This window comes from Cyprinus carpio, chromosome A18 (assembly GCF_018340385.1).
Source record: "Cyprinus carpio isolate SPL01 chromosome A18, ASM1834038v1, whole genome shotgun sequence".
In the NCBI taxonomy this organism is placed as follows: domain Eukaryota; kingdom Metazoa; phylum Chordata; class Actinopteri; order Cypriniformes; family Cyprinidae; genus Cyprinus; species Cyprinus carpio.
The window spans coordinates 27,947,773-27,966,222 of record NC_056589.1 but is presented as its reverse complement, the minus strand read 5'-3'; the positions used below and the strand labels follow the sequence as shown (position 1 = coordinate 27,966,222).

The following is an 18,450-nucleotide window of genomic DNA, read 5'->3' as shown; positions in this document are numbered from 1 at the left end:
ACGTGTTTCAAGATTTATATAAATGGGGTTTGACACGTCTTATTATAAAAAATATGTAAAAAAAAAAAATTAAAAAAGCGAAAATGTACGTCGCATTTGGCCTGCGCGAGCTGCCGTAGTAAGTTATGGTCTGCACATGTGTTTCTTCTCGGTTATAATAAAAGACTGAAAACATCACGGTGAGTGGGAGAGATATTAATTACAAAAAAAATAAGATATACATGTGTTGAATGTTATTTAATTTCGTCATCCATATGCTAGTATTTGTGCAGTTAGTGTACTTCATGTATGCATACTCTAAAGACTGGAAACAGCAGGTATACAACACAATACAGAATGCCATTGAGTACAGTAACGTTTCATAAACCTTTTTTCTTTTCATCAGTGGGATGTCTTGTTTCTCTTGTGGACTCTTCATAAGAGAAGATCATGTTTGGAAGACTGGTTCCCTTTCATCAGATTGCATTTGCTACTCTGGTTGGAGTGGTGGGAGGTGTGTATATCTACAGGCCTGTATTTGAGGCACCCAGAAAACCTCCAGCTGCACCATTTAATCAATATGCACCAGATCAAGACCTCAGGCCTGACCCAGAGGAGCAGAGAGCGGAAACTACCCAACAAGCACAGCAACATGCATCTGCAAACAAAAACTGACGCCTAACAAGAGTCTGAATGTGCCTGTGTTAAATGCTTGTTATTGTAACTAAAAGCTCCTTAATAAAATGCCTTATTGACTCAATTAATAAATAAACAAGATTCCACCATTATATATATATTTGATAACATTTAAAAAATTCAATTAAGCTCACATCCTTCCAGAATCTGCAAGATGTTTATCACTGAAAAAACAAATTAATACAAATGTAAAAAATAATAAAATAAGTAATGGTAATATTTTTTAAAAATTACAAAATTAAAATTATTTTTTTTTTAAAAAAAAGCTTGTTATTTCCATATACTTTGGAAATAGTGTCACTAAAAGATCCTTAATAAAATGCCTTATTGACTCAATTAATAAATAAAAAGATTCCACCATATATATATATATATATATATATATATATATATATATATATATATATATATATATATATATATATATATATATATTTGATAATATTTAAAAAATAACGTTAAATTAAGCTCACATCCTTTCAGAATCTTCAAGATGTTCATCATTGAAAAAATAAATTAATACAAATGTAAAAAATGATAAAATAAGTAATGGTAATATTTTAAAAAAGTTACAAAATTAAAATTATAAAAATTAAAATGAAAAATTATTAAATGAAGCTTGCATCTCTGCAGAATCTGCAAGATTTTTATCCTTTAAAATCAACAAAAAAATTATAAATCATTTTGATATAATTAAAAAAGTTTCCAGTAAGTAAAATTTAAGTTAAAAATATATATAAAAATGTAAAAAATAATATATATATGTGTGTGTGTATGTATGTATGTGTGTGTGTGTGTGTATATATATCTATATATATATAGATATATATATATATATATATATATATATATATATATATAATTATACAAATAAAATTAATAAAGAGGTATAACGTGCTTTTCTCAGCAGTGTTTATCTGTTGCTGAGACTCATTAATTATCTCTTGCATAATTAATGCTGAAGCTGACAACACAGCAAATTAAGAACCAAAAATATTGTTTTTAACAATGCAAATTATCATGTACCTTTGACATTTTCCACCACCAGGTGACAGTACACACCCACTTACAGCTTTGAACGCGCTCGAGAGCCTGTTGCACAATTTGTACCTATTTTAAACATTATTTTAGGTGCAGAAACCACTAGTTAAATCAATTTGAAGCTATTTTCGTGCGTTCTGAACAGAAGAATTCGCGCAAAGGGACTCATCCTACTATGACGAATGCTTAGCTCATGAATATTAAGCACGTAACGGGACGTTCAACCGATGATCCTTTCTGATTGGCTGAAAGGCAGAAGATTTGCATAGCGGAGGCTGGGCTCATGATAATATTAATTACGCTATTGCACGGTGGTCTCTCCAGGAAGGTCTCTGAGCAGCGTCAGCGCTGCCTAATTAATATTCATGAGCTAAGCAAGGGAAGTGTTGCGTCACTTACGGGCGCGCACACGCACTGGGGCTTCATGTGGGTGCGGGAGCAACTTTAGGAAACAAAGTGTCCATCGCTTGAAAAAGTGCCACACACTTGTACTTGTTCCTTTTGATACAAGGTAGATATTTTCGGAAAACAAAACCAACAAAGAAATCAACAAACGTCCAGAACTCTGATTTGGTAAGTGCGAATGTTATTGTAAAGTTTTTTAAGTGTGATGTTAACAGTTTGATAATATCTTCTCAACGCGTTTCTTTAATTAAGCCTTACATTTAGGCGTTTTTAATAATGTATTCATGTATAATATGTAACACTAAGCTCATTTATTGCATATACTGTATGTTGTGTTTCAGAACTTGTTATGTTAATAATGTGTGTTTAGTGCGAGACAGCTGGTGTTCGTGGGTTTGTGTATCTGTACACACACGTGGCTCAGTCCTTGATCATATCTAATCATCTCAATGCGACTGTGACTTGAATGTGATCAGAAAGGAAGAAGTTACCTGAGAGTTCAGCAGCCTCACCTGGCCTCACTCCCATATCTGGTTACCTGTCAGGAATGTCTGGTTTTGGGATCTTTTGCACCTTGTGAATGATCAAATTTCATTGCTTTCTTGCTTAACCGGGGAAATACTGTAAGTAGCTTGTAAGACATATGTTTGTGACGCTATTGTTTGGATCACAATCACAATGGTGTGAATTTGACACTCTTTGTAAAAGTTTGACTGAAGTTTGAGACTTCATGGAACATTTAAACTCCCAAAAATGAGCTTTTGTTGTCATTTCTCATCTGTCGTGTCTTTCTTGCTTGCATAATGTCCATGTTTTTATCCATGCAATTAAAAAGTAACTTTATCAGATGTCTTTCACGTCAAACTACAATGACGTTTCGTCACCAGTTGCATTCATAAACTAATAATGTTTAATGTCACTGTGTCTTAATGCGCCATATTTGAATATCTGCAAATTTGAGAGAGCTTTTCAGTACATTTTTTTTTTAATATTAACTTGAATATCAGTCGGTTTCACGTGCAAACATGTCATAAAACTTCAGAAGACTTGGAATATAGTGCGCAAGTCTGTGTTTTGGGAGCCTTGCATCCCCGTATACTTTCATCGCAAGGAAATGAATAGTTCGGAAATTGTGCAAAACATTTAGATTTTTGTTGCATGGAAAATAATTTGGAATTTGGAAAATGAGAGTGAGACATTTTGGGTTTAACTATCTTGAGAGAGAAATCTCTCCTTGAGAAGAACTTTCCAGAGCTCAGATAATTTAAATGGGTTTATCGGTGTTTCCTGTCTGTTCTAGGGAAAGTAAATTAAATGAACAGACTCGAGTGTGTGTGTGTGTGTGTTTTAAGCAGGGTCTTGGCAGGGCTGGGAATCGGGGGTCACATGATAGGATGCCAAGAGCACATGAGCACCAGCTGATGGTTATTAGATGAGCCTGGTGTTAAATCTTATGGTCCACAACCTTCTGAAAGCCCAAAAAGAGGCTTTATTTGAGCCGTCAGTGCGACCGGAGTGTGTCTGTTTATGCTCGCTATGGATAAAATCACTCTGATGCTTTTCCATCCAATAGCAAAAGTGATATGGTTTGTTATTATTGTTAATGAAGAATGTTTTCAGCCCATTGGATAGTGATTTAATTTCACATATCTCCAGTGGTCAGGATGAAATCTTATCAGTACAATTTGCATCACAGACACACCATTTTCTATGGAAGCTTGTTTCTGTCGTGCAGGGTAAAAAAAATTAAATAATTGTGACTTTATATCTCATTTATCAGGCTTATAAAAATATACAGTCAGAATTGCAAGATCTCAAAAACTCACAAATTCAGATACAAACTCACAAAAGTCAGTTTTTTTTAATTAAAATTAAACATTATTATTATTATTATTATTATTATTATTATTAAGGAATAAATGTTGAAATGTGTGGAAAGCTTTTTTTAACCACAGAATAATGATAAAAAAAAAATTCTGACTTCCTAAATTGGTATAAAAACAATTCAGAACAAAAGTCAGAATTTTGAGATACATTGTCACAGTTACCTTTTTTTTTTTTTTTTTTTTTTTTTTTTTGATTAATTTTATTCAGTGGCGGAAATGAGCTTGAATTATTTTTCTTGCAATTGCAAATTTATATCTAACTATTCAGACTTTCCTTCTCGCAATTATGAGTTTGCGAGTTAACATCTTGCAACTTGGACTTCTCAGAATTTATATCTCATATAACATTTTTTATAAATGACAATAAATATGTAAAGAAAAGTTGGAATTAAGAGATATAAACTAACTCACAATTGTGAGATAAAATGTTTGCGGATTAGTTTTTTTTTTTTTTTTTTTTTTTTTTTTTTTTTTTTTCCCTGGCAGAAAAAAAAAACAGAATTGTGAAATATAAACAGAATTCAGAAGAAAAGTCTGTTTTTTAAATTCTGGTTATGAAGGTGCTGTAAACCGAATCGTTTAGTTCTATCATAAATGATCAATGCTGGTGTGTATTGTTCATGCAACTAGGCTAGTTTTCTTCTAAATAAAACAAAAATGTCACTAATTTTAACAAATTTCCTGACACTGCATCCATTGTGTTTTCTCACTGATACACCCTAAAGTCCAAAACTACCACTTTATGGTGTCGTTCATGTGCTTTCAGCCTGTAAATATGATCTTTCTTAGCTGATTCAACTACCTCAAGATGATATTTATTTTGCTGTATGCATCATTCATGCATAACTGAAGGGTTATTGCTAAAATGTGAATGTCTACCAGGCCAGAGAAAACGTTGTCTTGTAATGTTTGTCGCGTCAGGTCAAAGGTAATGAGTTGTTTTTAGGTCTGCATGGCAGTTTTGTGTTTCACACATACAGCTTGAGAAGAGGGAAGTGGACGAGAGAAAAAACCCAGCTTGTCAGAGCTTGACTGTTGGTGTGAAATACAGAAGCGTTTGTCGGCTCCTGAATCTGCTAGCGTTGGCGTGCCGCCCAGGGTGGTGCTCTGCTGGGAATGTCTGATAAAAGCATCCGTCTCTGGTTCTCCTTGTCCTCCTCAGGGCTGTTTTGGATGGACAGGAAGCTGAACTCAAAGCTCAGGCATTTAGTTGAGCTCTTGCACACGGCTAGTGATTGTTAAAGCAAGTGAAAGCCAGTTAAATTTAGATGTGTCTAACTGAAATGAAGACATCAGCCGGTCTTCAGAAGTTCATGTAGTGTCAAATGACCATCACAGATGTGTCTCATGATGCAGCCGAATCTAACACTGGGTTTGTGTGCTCATGCTTATACAGCACATAAAGACGAAGTTGTTTTCGCAAATTGGTACACTTTCTCGTTACGAGCATCTGATTTCAAGTAATTTTCCTGTCCCTGTAATAAGCTTCAGTATGTTTGGAGAAACAGAAAAGCAGAAGGGAATGTTGTGTTTAGGAGTTGCAGATCTTGGTATGATCCTTTTATAGCAAGAGGCTTAAAGTTGAGCAGATTTGTCCTCAGACGAGTGTGATTTTGTGCTTGTTCACAAGCACTGTGAAACTAAGAAGATCAGCTGTTGCATGCACTTAAAATCAAACTTGATGAATTCTGTTTTTGTAGACTTTTGAGCGCTGGAATCATGCAGAAGTGACCGTGTTATTATCCAACAGGTTCTGGTAGTGATAAACCAATGCATTGGCAGATATTTCAGATATTTATCTGAGATGCTCAGCTTGTGCATTAATTTACAAGTGCCTGTTTGTCAGAAGAGGTAATTTCAGACTACCAGTAAATGAATATTAATGGGTAATACACTTTGTGTGTGTGTGTGAAATAAGTAAATACTGTTAAATAAGTAACTTCGCCAATTTTAATTCTATCTTATTTGATATCATAGAATTGTTGGCTGTTTAAACTTTTGGGTCAATTATTTATTATATTTTGGAATGAAGTCTCTTCTCCTCACCAGAGCTGCATTTATTTAATCAAAAATACAGTAAAAATGTGAAATATTATTGCAATTTAAAAGAACTGTTTTCTATGTGATTATATAGTAAAATGTAATTTATTCCTGTGATCAAAAAGTGAATTTTCAGTATCATTACTCCAGTCTTCAGTGTCACATGATCTTCAGAAATCATTCTAATATGATGATTTGCTGCTCAAGAAACATTTCTGATTATTATCAATGTTGAAAACAGTTGTGCTGCTTCATAATTTTGTGGAAACCGTGATTCATTTTATTTTTCCGGATTCTTTGATGAACAGAAAGTTCAAAAGAATGGGATTTATTTGAAATGGAAATCTTCTGTAATATTTTAAATGTTTATACTGTCACTTTTGATCAATTTAGTGCATCGTTCTTACTGACCCCAAATGTTTGAACAGTATCTGCATCAGCAATAAAAAAATCACATTTTGGTCGACCACTAGACATGTCCATGTAAATGCATTTCTAACTAGATGGGATCCTTTAGTTATATATATATATATATATATATATATATATATATATATGTATGTATGTATGTATGTATGTATGTATATCATGACAACTATAAGTTCTGGTGTATAGATGGTGTAAGATAACAGTAGAGTGCAAATCTTCTAGATAAACACTGAACGTTTCCTCCCAGACACGCCATAATGAAGTGACTGATCTCATCTGTGCTAAACACTGAAATGCATTCTGGGTAATCTTGTTCCTGAGACCAACGCACCAATGTCAGTGGTAAGATTTACTGCAATACTTGTAACTCTGTTGACTCTGGTTCAGCTGTGAAGGCAGGGAAACTGTTGTTAAAATAGCTGTCAGGCCTGGGGTGATGCATGTGCTCTTTCTAGTATATAGAAATAATATATATAAAATTATTCCTGAAGGATCATGTGACACTGAAGACTGGAGTAATGATGCTGAAAATTCAGCTACGCATCACAGAAATAAATTACATTGCACACTGTATTACAATAGAAAACAGTTATTTTAAATGGTAATATGAAATTACTGTTTTTACTGTATTCTTGATCAAATTAAGGCAACCTTGGTGAGCAGAAGAGACTTGCTATATAATATATAAAATTATATATATATATATATATATATATATATTATATATTATATATATATATATATATAATATATTATGATCAGTACAGACCAAAATTCAGCTTTGCATCACAAAAAATAAATGATAATTTAAAGTATAATAAATTTAAAAACAATTATTTTAAAATTGTAATAATATATCACAATATTACTGTTTTTTCTGTATTTTTGATCAAAATAAATGCAGGCTTGATGAGCAGAAGAAACTTCTTTCGAGTACATTAAAAATAGTAATGTTTCCAAACTTTTGGTCTGTACTGTATGTATATATATATATATTATATATATATTTTTTAAACATGTTTCTGTTTTCCACCATCTGTCTGATTGTGAATAGCATCCAGTTTTGTGTTGAACTTGCAGAGTCGCCGCTCCTAAAGTCCGACTAGCACTGTTCTCTGATCAGCCGGAAAATATGAGCTCGAGAAAAGTCTCTGGAACGATCCGGATGCTTGGGTCGGACCCAGATGTTAAGCAGCTTACGGTCAGGATGGCTTTTAACGCTGCCGTGTGAAAGAATGTGGCCGTTTGTTTGAGTTTTTAAACTCTTTCTGCAATCATATGATCTGCTTTAATGCGGTCTGAGAAACTCAGAGCTGCAGCTGAGCCATCAAGAGACACTGTCCTCTCCCTAACTCTGTGAACGTGTCAAGACAAGATGTGTATCCAGACATTATGAAATCATAGAGCAGGTTTAGAAGCTCTCATAGCTCTTAAACTTGCACAGGACTTCACCTGACAAAAGAGGAGCTTTCATTGATCTTGTGAGGTGTGCTGTAAAACTTACTGTAATTTTCAGGGCTTATAGTGAGGTATGGTGTCATTTTTAAATAGAGAGCAGGTGGTAAAAACGTTGTTTTCTTTTTTAATGTGTGAGAGGAAAAGAAAAAAGAGGAGTTTTGATTTTTATGAGTTTTGTTTTGATCTTTTGTCAGAATGTTGTTTTAATATAAATGTTTTTCAGTACCAAGCATTACAGTACTTTACTGACAGATAAAAATAGAGCATGACAACATTTCAAAGCCTAAAATGACAGATAACGATCGTCTCTAGTGCAACATCTGAGTTGAATATTATAGGTTATGAAATGCTTAATTTTTAACTGATGAACGTAGTGACGCAGTGAAACAAAACTTGAGTTGACAAATGTGAGGGGAAATAAAAGCCGTTGTGTGGATGCATTCAAGTATGAAAAGCTGCTTTTTCAAAGTCATGATCAATGATAAAAAAGAGGTTTCAGAAGAATATTTACTGTTTAGGAATAGAAACGCAACACTTTATTTTAGTAGTATTATAATTTTTTTTTTTTTTTTTTGTTTTTGTGAATCAGCAATGTTGCATCAATAAAGATGTCTGTCTTTCTTCATTTTAACTGAAATGCTGGTTAAATGCTGGTCTGGTTGGGTTGTAGATTAATGGGTTCATTTTGGGTGTCTTTCTAAAGTCAGCATGAACCTTGTTGATTATCCTGCAATGCTGTGGAAGTTAATTTGTGAGAAAAAGTTTCACAAGTTGTTGGTAATATTTTGTTTTTAAGAGTTCTGGAATAATTGTCACTGTCAGGGTTATATTAATATTTTCATTACTTGAAATGAAATAAACATTAGCTTAAATAAAATCTAAATAAAATAAAAAAACTGGTTAGTTGCCAAGACAACATTTCGAATTTTTGTTTAGTTTAAGTACTAAAATAACAAAAAGTAAAACTAAAAGCTATATAGAAAACCCTAGTATAAAAAGAAGTAGCTTCTATAATTTTAAATCAAGACATGATCAAGTTGTGTTTACTAGGTGTAGACTGGGGCATTCAAGACTTACCCATGGGTTTTTATTAATTATAGGCGAAGTTCATCCTTTATGTCTTTCATGTAAAGTTCCTTTGACTATTAAGCATATTTTGTTGAATTGTAATTTTTATGATCCTGCTTTATGTCTTTCATGTAAAGTTCCTTTGACTATGCATGGAATATTTGAAAATGTACCACCTCCAAAAATGTATTTTAGATTTTCTATCTTATGTTAAGTTGAAATGTTTTATATAATGTAAATCTTATGGATGATACTGAACTTTTTTGCCATGTAAATAGCCATGATGCTAACATGGCGTAAAAAACTTAATAAACAAACAAAAGCTATATAGACATAAAAAAAAAATGATAAAATTGAAAAAACACAACAAAATTACTACAACTTTAAAATTAAAAATAAAGGTTTGGAAAATTGTTTCCTTCACAGGATTTAAAAAAAAAAAATTAAATAATTGAAGCTTTTTATCTGACAATTCAGAATTTTTCTGCAATTCCGATTTTGTATCAAATTGTCAGATATAAAATCCCATTTGCGAGAAAAAGAATTGAAGAAAAGAACTGTGAGATAAAAAGTTGCATTAACCTTTTTATTTTTTATTCTGTGGCCAAAAACAGAATTGTGAGATTTAAGCTCTGAATTCAGAGAAGAAAAAAATCTGAATTGTGAGTTCATATCTTGCAGTTTTGACTTTTTATGTGTTTGTTGATCTCAGGTCCTCGTCCAGCTCTCAGTATGTCCGAGGGGGACTATGATTACCTCATCAAGTTCCTCGCGCTGGGGGACTCTGGGGTGGGAAAGACCAGCTTCCTATATCAGTACACAGACGGCAAATTCAACTCCAAGTTCATAACCACAGTGGGAATAGACTTCAGAGAAAAACGAGTGGTGAGTCTTTTATTACAGGTTCATGAATTTTATTAATGTTTTCCAGTGTACAGTATACAAGCAGATTTCCATGCGTTGGTTTTTATATGCTGACATTTTAACTGACTTATTAATGAGTGTTCAACTGTGATAGTGTATTTATAGTGCTATACAAATGAGTCACCGTTCTCACAGTCTCACTGGTTCAGATGTTTCCTGCTTGATTTGTAATGGAGCTTTATTGTTGTGGAGTCCTGGTCGGGGTTTACCGGACTGTAAAATCCCATGGTCCTGTTCAGCCTAGTTTGTACCTGCACATGGAAACTTGCCCAGAGGTCAAGAGCAGCCATTCATGTGTAAATCGCAGGCAGATATACAAGTGTTCGTTTGAACACGGTCATGAATACTAGATGCAGGAAAAACACACGCAGAATGCTTTGTCCCTGCGAAAGCAAACAGACGTGCGCAGAGTAATTATGCTTTCCCTGAATGCAATTCGATGCCTAAGGCTGCTTGATTTGATGGGAACACGCTACAGCAAGAGACAGTCAACATAATGCACATGATACACCCCTTATCATATCTCTGTTAGATAGATAGATAGAGAGAGAGATAGAGAGATATTCAGATATATATGTAGATGGATAGATATTCAGATATATGGATAGATAGATAAATAGATATTTAGATAGATGGATAGCTATTCACATATTAAGATATTCAGATATGTAGATAGATAGATAGATAGATATTCAGCTAGATAGATATTCAGATATATGGATAGATATTCAGATAATCAGATGGATAGAAATTCACATTCAGATAGGTAGATAGATAGATAGATAGATAGATAAATATTCAGAAAAATATTCAGATAGATACATATTCAGATAGATATTCAGATATATGGAAATATATTCAGATAGATAGATGTTCAGATAGATATTCAGATATTCAGATAGATATTTAAATGGATATTCAGATAAATATCCAGATAGATAGATATTCAGATAGATATTCTGATGGATAGATATTCAGATAAATGGGTATTCAGATAGATAGATAGATATTCAGATATATAGATAGATAGATAGATATATGTTCAGATAGATAGATAGATAGATAGATAGATATTCAGATATATGGATAGATATTCAGATAGATAGATAGATAGATAGATAGATAGATAGATATATGTTCAGATAGATAGATAGATAGATAGATAGATATATGTTCAGATATTCAGATGGATAGATATTCAGATTATTATATATTCACTTAAGTATAGATATTTGACTGCAGAATTCTATATTTGACCAAACAGAATAAATGTAAAATCTCATTTGAAAGTCCAAAAAAACAAACAAAAAACAAATTATAAAATGTGAAAAATTCATAATATTTCAAACAAGTACTTATACTTTTACTGGAGTAATATTTTATCAGGGTATCTGAACTGTGTCCCCCACTGAATACTGTATACTAATAACAGTTGCCATGGTTACAAAAACTGAGTGAACATTTGCTTGGAGGAAACTGCATCGGCAGGTAGAGTAACGGTAGTGTGTGTGTGTGTGTTTTAGGGGAAAGATGAATACAGGATCATATGGCTTAACAGAGCAGGGATCCCTCCTTAAGAACAAACACTTGAGCACTTAAGATGTCAAACAAACGCTGATGGTTTAGGGTCACGCCGCTAACGAGACGCTTCCCGCTCTGTCATCAAGCGTGTGTTTCATGGCTGTGTTTGACTGTGTGAAAAGTACATTCAGGTTTCCTGGAGCTACATACCAAACCACTCCACCAACACCAGTGTAGCTTTGTGGTGGCATGTTTTGCAGGGGCAAACCTCATGCTGTCTGCAGAGAATGGCAGGATATTCGTTGCACTGTTATGCAGTAATATAGTCTTTTAGGGGTCTCAGGTGTCTTCTGTCCTCCTTTAAGGTGTACAATCCAACGGTCCTGATGGGACGGTCGGGAGAGGACAGAGGATTCACATTCAGCTGTGGGATACGGCTGGACAGGAGAGGTCAGACGCAGACCAGCACTGCTTTATAACATTCTAATCTGAGTCTGAGAGGATTCATGTGATGTTTTCTCTCTGCCTTCTCCTCTAAATACAGATTTCGGAGTTTGACCACAGCGTTCTTCAGGGACGCCATGGGCTTCCTGTTACTCTTTGACCTCACGAATGAGCAGAGCTTCCTTGACGTGCGGAACTGGATGAGTGAGTACAGATTCACCGTAATCAACATATGACACACAAATATGCACACATTTACATTTACATTTAGTCTTTTAGAAGACGCTTTTATCCAAAGCAACTTACAAATGAGGACAATGGAAGCAATCAAAAACAACAAAAGAGCAATGATATACAAGTGCTATAACAAGTCTCAGTTAGCTTAAACGCAGTACATGTAGCAAGGGCTTTTAAATAATATAATAAATAAAAAAGAAAACAGATAGAATAGAAAAAGAATAGAGCAAGCTAGTGTTAGAGGTCTTTTTTTGCTGTTTTTAATTGTATAATAAAATAAAAAAATAGATAGAATACAAAAAGATTAGAAAGCTAGTTAGATATTTTTTTTTTTTTTTTTGAATAGAATAAGAATAAGTGCTAAAGTTAGAGGGTCAAATAAAGATGGAAGAGATGTGTTTTAAGCCGATTCTTGAAGAAGGACTCAGCTGCTCGGATTGAGTTGTGCAGGTCATTCCACCAGACATTTAATTTAAAAGTCCATAAAAGTGACTTTGTGCTTCTTTGGGATGGCACAATCAAGAGACATTCACCTGCAGAACGCAAGCTTCTAGAGGCACAGTCTGGAGTAATGAATTTAGGTAAAGGGGTGCAGAGCCAGTGGTGGTTTTTTTAGGCAAACATCAGTGCCTTGAATTTTATGCAAGCAGCTATTGGTAGCCAGTGCAAATTGATAAACAGAGGTGAGACGTGTATTCTTTTCGGCTTGTAAAAATTAATCTTGCTGCCGTGTTCTGGATTAATTGTAAAGGTTTGATAGAACTGGCTGGAAGACCTGCCAAGAGAGCATTGCAATAGTCCAGCCTGGACAGAACAAGAGCTTGAACAAGGAGTTGTGCAGCATGTTCGGAAAGAAAGAGGCTGATCTTCTTGATGTTGAATAAAGCAAATTTGCAGGACCGGACAGTTTTAGCAATGTGGTCTGAGAAAGTCAGTTGATCGTCAATCATAACCCCAGGGTTTCTGGCTGTTTTTGAAGGAGTTATGGTTGATGTGCTTAACTTGATGGTGAAATTGTGATGAAACGATGGGTTTGTTGGAACCACAAGCAGTTCTGTCTTGGCAAAGTTGAATTGAAGGTGATGGTCTTCATCCAGCAAGAAATGTCAGTTAGACAAGCTGAGATGCGAGCAGCTACTGATGGATCATCAGGATGGAATGAGAGATAGACCTGAGTGTCATCAGCATAGCAGTGGTATGAAAAGCCATGTTTCTGAATGACAGAACCTAATGATGCCATGTAGACAGAGAAGAGAAGTGGTCTAAGAACTGAGCCCTGAGTCACCCCAGTAGTTAGATGTTGTGACTTGGACACCTCACCTCTCCAAGATACTTTGAAGGACCTATCTGAGAGGTAAGACTCAAACCAGTGTGGTTCCTGAGATGCTCTTTTTTTGTCAGTAGGGTTGATCTGGTGGTTAACCGTGTCAAAAGCAGCGGACAGAACAAGCAAGATAAGTATTGAAGATTTGGATTCTGCTCTTGCCAGTCTTAGGGCTTCAACAACTGAGAGCAAGGCAGTCTCAGTTGAATGTCCACTTCTGAAGCCAGATTGGATGCTGTCAAGGAGGTTGTTCTGTGTGAGAAAGGTAGAGACTTGGTTGAACACAACTCGTTCAAGAGTTTTTGCAATGAAAGGAAGAAGGGAAACTGGTCTGTAGTTCTCTAAAAGAGATGGGTTAAGGGTGGGTTTCTTAAGTAGTGGAGTTATACGAGCCTGTCTAAATGTTGAGGGAAAAACACCAGTGTGGAGGTATATGTTAATGATGTGAGTGAGTGCAGGTACAACTGCAGGAGAAATGGCTTGAAGGAGATGAGAGTGAGAATAGGATCAAGCAGACAAGTAGTAGGATGATTAGAAAGGATGAGTTTGGAGACATCTGCCTCAGAGAGTGAAGAGAAGGATGTGAATGAGTGTATGTTTGCTGGTGAGATGTGCTTGATGGATTGTGTGGTGTGGAAAATTGTGCACTGATGTTTTTAATTTTATTAATGAAAAACGTGGCAAAGTCATCAGCTATTAGAGATGAAGCAGGAGGGAGCGGAGGAGGACAAAGGAGCGAGGAAAATGTTTTAAAAAGCATGCGAGAGTTAGTTAACTTGTTAATTTTGTTATGGTAGTATGTCCTTTTGGCAGTGGAGACATTAGCAGAGAAGGAAGAGAGGAGTGACTGATACACATTAAGGTCAGTAGTATTTTTGGATTTGCGCTACACCCTTTCAGCAGCTCTAAGCTTAGAACGATGTTCGCGTAGAACATCAGATAACCAAGGGGCAGAAGGGGTGGTACGGGCTGGCCTGGAAGACAAGGGGCAAACAGTGTCTAAACAAGATGTAAGAGTGGAGCAGAAAGTATCAGTAGCACTGTTAGCATCAAAAGGTGTGTGTGTGTGTGTGTGTGTGTGTGTGTGTGTATATATGTGTGTATATATATATGTGTATATATATATATATATATATATATATATATAATTAATTAATTTAAATTAAAATAAAAATAATAAAAAAAATCTTTTTTTAATTTTATTTTTAACTAGCATGTTCTACCACTAGTACTAAAATAAAATTAAAATATATAATTTTAATATAATTTTATTATTTTTAATTTTACCTAGCAGCTTACAGTGGTTGTACAACTAAACAAAAAAAATAATAATCATAAATTATTGGAATAATTATTTTATATTATTTTAAATATTTTTTTATTTTTAATAGCAGCATAAAGTAGTTGCCAGTCTAATCTATTCTAACATAATATAGTAATTTTAAATATTTTTAAATTAATAAATAGATTTAATAAATGTTTTACCAAGCAGCTTAGAGTTATTACCCAGCTAAAAATAATATTAATAGCAACAAAATAATAAATTATAATAATAATTATTATTATTATGAATAGTTAGGCACACCACTCTAAGCTGCTTGATGTTGTTGTTATTATAAATAATTAAAAAAAAAATAATATTGAATGATTCATTCCTGTGATGTCTCGGGCAGGTCAGCTGCAGACGCATGCGTACTGTGAGAATCCCGACATCGTCTTGTGCGGAAACAAATCAGACCTTGAAGACCAGCGCGCGGTGGGAGCGGAGAAGCACGGGAACTGGCGGAGAAATACGGGTGAGAAACGGCGTCCCCCTGAGACTCGTCCTGTATCCGTGTCTGTTTCTGAATGTGACGTCACACATCAATGTGACCTCGACTGTCCCGAAAATAAGAGCACTTCAGGACAGAAACACCTCACTATCGATTCAAAGCATTCAATAGTTGGAGCACTTTATGAAGTTCAGCTGCTGACAAGTTAGTTGTGATGTCATCAGATTGTGCTGACGTTAAAATATATCAGTATATTTACTGTAGAAATGTTAGAATAACGTCACAGGTGAGGGGTTTACTGGCATGTTGGAGTCTCTTCTGGATGTAGGTCTTCATATGTGTTCTCAGGGTGGCGGTGACTCTAAGGATGTTTTGTTTTTAAGGGCCGTGTCTGTAGCGTGTTTGCCTAAGATGAGGGCAGCTCTTGTTAAATGTGACACGTTAAGATGGTGGTGTACTGAAAACTAATATTGACTGTGTTCATGTGAGTCTTCAACTTCAAGACTAGCACGAGTTTAGACGCTCTTGAGGCATCCAAGGTTTCGGCCTTCGTTGTCATGACATGAAAATTCTCTGCTCAACTAATATGAAGAGTGATTCTGTCGTCTTTGTTAGGTCTTATGAGATCGACAGTTCTCATCACAGCGTTCAGCTTGGGTTTGCAGTGACTCATCTGTGGAATGTCATCAGATTGTTTATATTCTGTTGACTGATCTTCACTTCTAAACTGTGTCTTTGTACAAACATAGATTAAAAATGGATGATTATCAGCAAATCAGCAAATGATTTCTGAAGGATCATGTGACACTGAAGGACTTCATCTTTGATCACAGAAATAAATTACAGTTTTAACATAAATTCACATAGAAAACATTTAATTTAAATAATAATATTTCACAATTTTAATGTATTTTTTTTTTATCAAGTAAATGCAGCCTCGGTGAGCAGAAGAGACTTTTTTATTCCAGACTTATGATAGTTGTAGTGTAGGTATATTTTTCCATTCATTTAATTTTTTAATTTTCTAATACTACTACCACTAATAATGACTAATAATTATTATACATAAAAAAAAAAAAAAAAAAATATATATATATATATATATATCTATATATATATATATATATATATATATATATAATATATATATATATATATATATATATATATATATTATATATATATATATATATATTTTTTTTTTTTTTTAATACCGGTTATTTAATATTATTTTTAAAATAATTTTATTCAAGTAGCAACTGGAAGCAGTTGATCATATAATAATAATAATAATTTTTTTTAAATAATATTTTTGGTTTTATTTTTAACTACTAGCTTAGAGTGGATATTAAAAAAATGCTTGGAATTTTTTTTGTTTTTGTTTTGCTGTATAAGCTGAGTGTCCGTGTGATCATGAGAGAAGAATGTAAAAGCAGGTGCATTTAAGTTTGTTTATGAGACCGATTGATTTCTCAAACCTAGTAAGCTGCCTATGTAGGCAACATTTTAAGGGCTTATCAGTGCGGAGGCTGTTCTGCAGCTAAACGATGTCGTCTTCTATCACATGCATCCTTTAGATGCATTAAAAAAAAAATCTTCTGAGATCGTGAAATGTGTAATAATATACTTACTTAGTACTAAATGAAATGCATCAATAAACGCAGCTGGCTAATGATAAATTGACTATTTTACCCAACATTTTTATGCCTCGGGTATTGCATTAATAGCGTAGCCATTGCCAGAACTCTATTGGAATTGTGGTTTGTGCTCATTCTTGCAGAGTCCCGTACTTCGAGACGAGCGCTGCGAACGGTGAGAACGTGGGTCGTGCCGTGGAGGTTCTGCTGGATCTGATCATGAAGCGCATGGAGAGATGTGTGGACAAATCCTGGATCCCGGACGGGATGGTTCGCACCAACGGCCACAGCACCAGCGACCTGGCAGAGCCGCGTGACGCCGAGCAGAGCAAGTGCGGCTGCTAATGCCGTAAGAATCATTCCATTCAAGATGCAGCCGAGGCTCTCTGATCCTTTTCATTAGTTCTAGTATAGGTTACGGTTTAATTCAGCAGATGAAGAGGATCAGAGACCCTGCACTGTGTTAAACTGTTGTTTCTTTCCAGAATGGATGGGCTAAAGCCACCTAGATTCGAGTCTTCATGTTTTGAGAGCACTTTACACCAAATCCTGCATTCAGAAGCCTTAATGCGTCAGATTAGATGTGTTTCAAGGGCTTGATTCACTAGTAGTGTACATCTATTGTTAAACCTAGACCCATGCGTGCATCAGTGCAGTTCTCTGATTGTTTGAAAAATGAGTTTTGTGTTGATTTCTAAATAACCCCCCCACCCACATTAAATCACAGAAAATCTGATTAAAAAAAAAAAAAAGTAAAAAAATGTTTTTAAAATGTTTATATTATAAACAAACACACATACACGAAATATCATTAAGATCCTGTTTCACTTTTTCAAAAACTACGAAAAAACAAAACAAACATCATATTGTCTTGAAATGGCATGAAGGTTAATGAAGAGAATTGATCTGTTCCTGTGATAATTTGTGCTGGTTGTCCCTCTCTAGTGGACTGATGGTGAATAGCACTTCTATGCCACTTTTTAACAAGTTTGTAGAATTTAACACTTTAAAGTTACTAGTTAACTTTAAGTGTTACTATGTTACTGTTATCTATACCATGTTATCTGTAGTCATGTAGATGTCAGAGACAAATAAAATAAGTATTTAGCTGTTATTGTATTCATTTTTAGGTTAGTGGTTGATTTGTATTGTACGTTTGTTTAGACATTCACCACGTGTTGGTTGTGGTTTTTCTGGTTCATGTAGATCTATTGCCATTTCAACACAGGATTTAATCTGGAATGTTGTTTAGATGAAATATCCACATCTGTACTACTCATATAAACTATGGTCATATTTTTCAAAAAATGGTTGTACAGTGCCAGTAGATTGAGTTCATCTCATCTCTTTACAGTCTCTCCATTTCACAAAAGCAAAGTGAATGAATTTTGAGCGAATGTTTTTAATCTTCTGTGGACATTTTGGTTTCGTTTACAGAATCATTTCCAAAGTGCTTTATTCTACTGTAGTGCCTGTAACACTGAATCAGTGCCAAACACTGTCTTTTGTGCCAAATACTCAAACTCTATTTGAAAAAATAAATATATTTTATTATTTATTATGATATTGTCGCATGCACTTTTTGAGCT

General features: G+C 34.4%; 2 protein-coding genes across 3 annotated transcripts; both read left to right on the top strand.

Moving 5' to 3' along the window:
* The first annotated feature begins 35 nt into the window (after positions 1-35).
* LOC109110003 (protein PIGBOS1) lies at positions 36-761 on the top strand. 2 transcript variants are annotated; one of them, XM_019123045.2, is made up of 2 exons: positions 36-179; positions 386-761. In XM_019123045.2, the coding sequence occupies exon 2, from the start codon at positions 430-432 to the stop codon at positions 652-654; it is 225 nt and encodes a 74-aa protein (XP_018978590.2). In that variant the 5' UTR covers positions 36-179; positions 386-429; the 3' UTR covers positions 655-761. The 2 variants fall into 2 exon arrangements, with proteins under 2 accessions (XP_018978590.2, XP_042631661.1); XM_042775727.1 differs by lacking the exon at positions 36-179 and adding an exon at positions 188-317.
* A 1,316-nt stretch (positions 762-2,077) lies between these two features.
* On the top strand, positions 2,078-17,716 carry LOC109110001 (ras-related protein Rab-27A). The gene is given in 7 exon segments (XM_042775722.1): positions 2,078-2,289; positions 9,715-9,891; positions 11,813-11,897; positions 11,992-12,095; positions 15,126-15,218; positions 15,221-15,248; positions 17,005-17,716. Coding segments are annotated over 6 exon segments (669 nt in total). The 5' UTR covers positions 2,078-2,289; positions 9,715-9,734; the 3' UTR covers positions 17,207-17,716.
* The last annotated feature ends 734 nt before the right edge of the window (positions 17,717-18,450 follow it).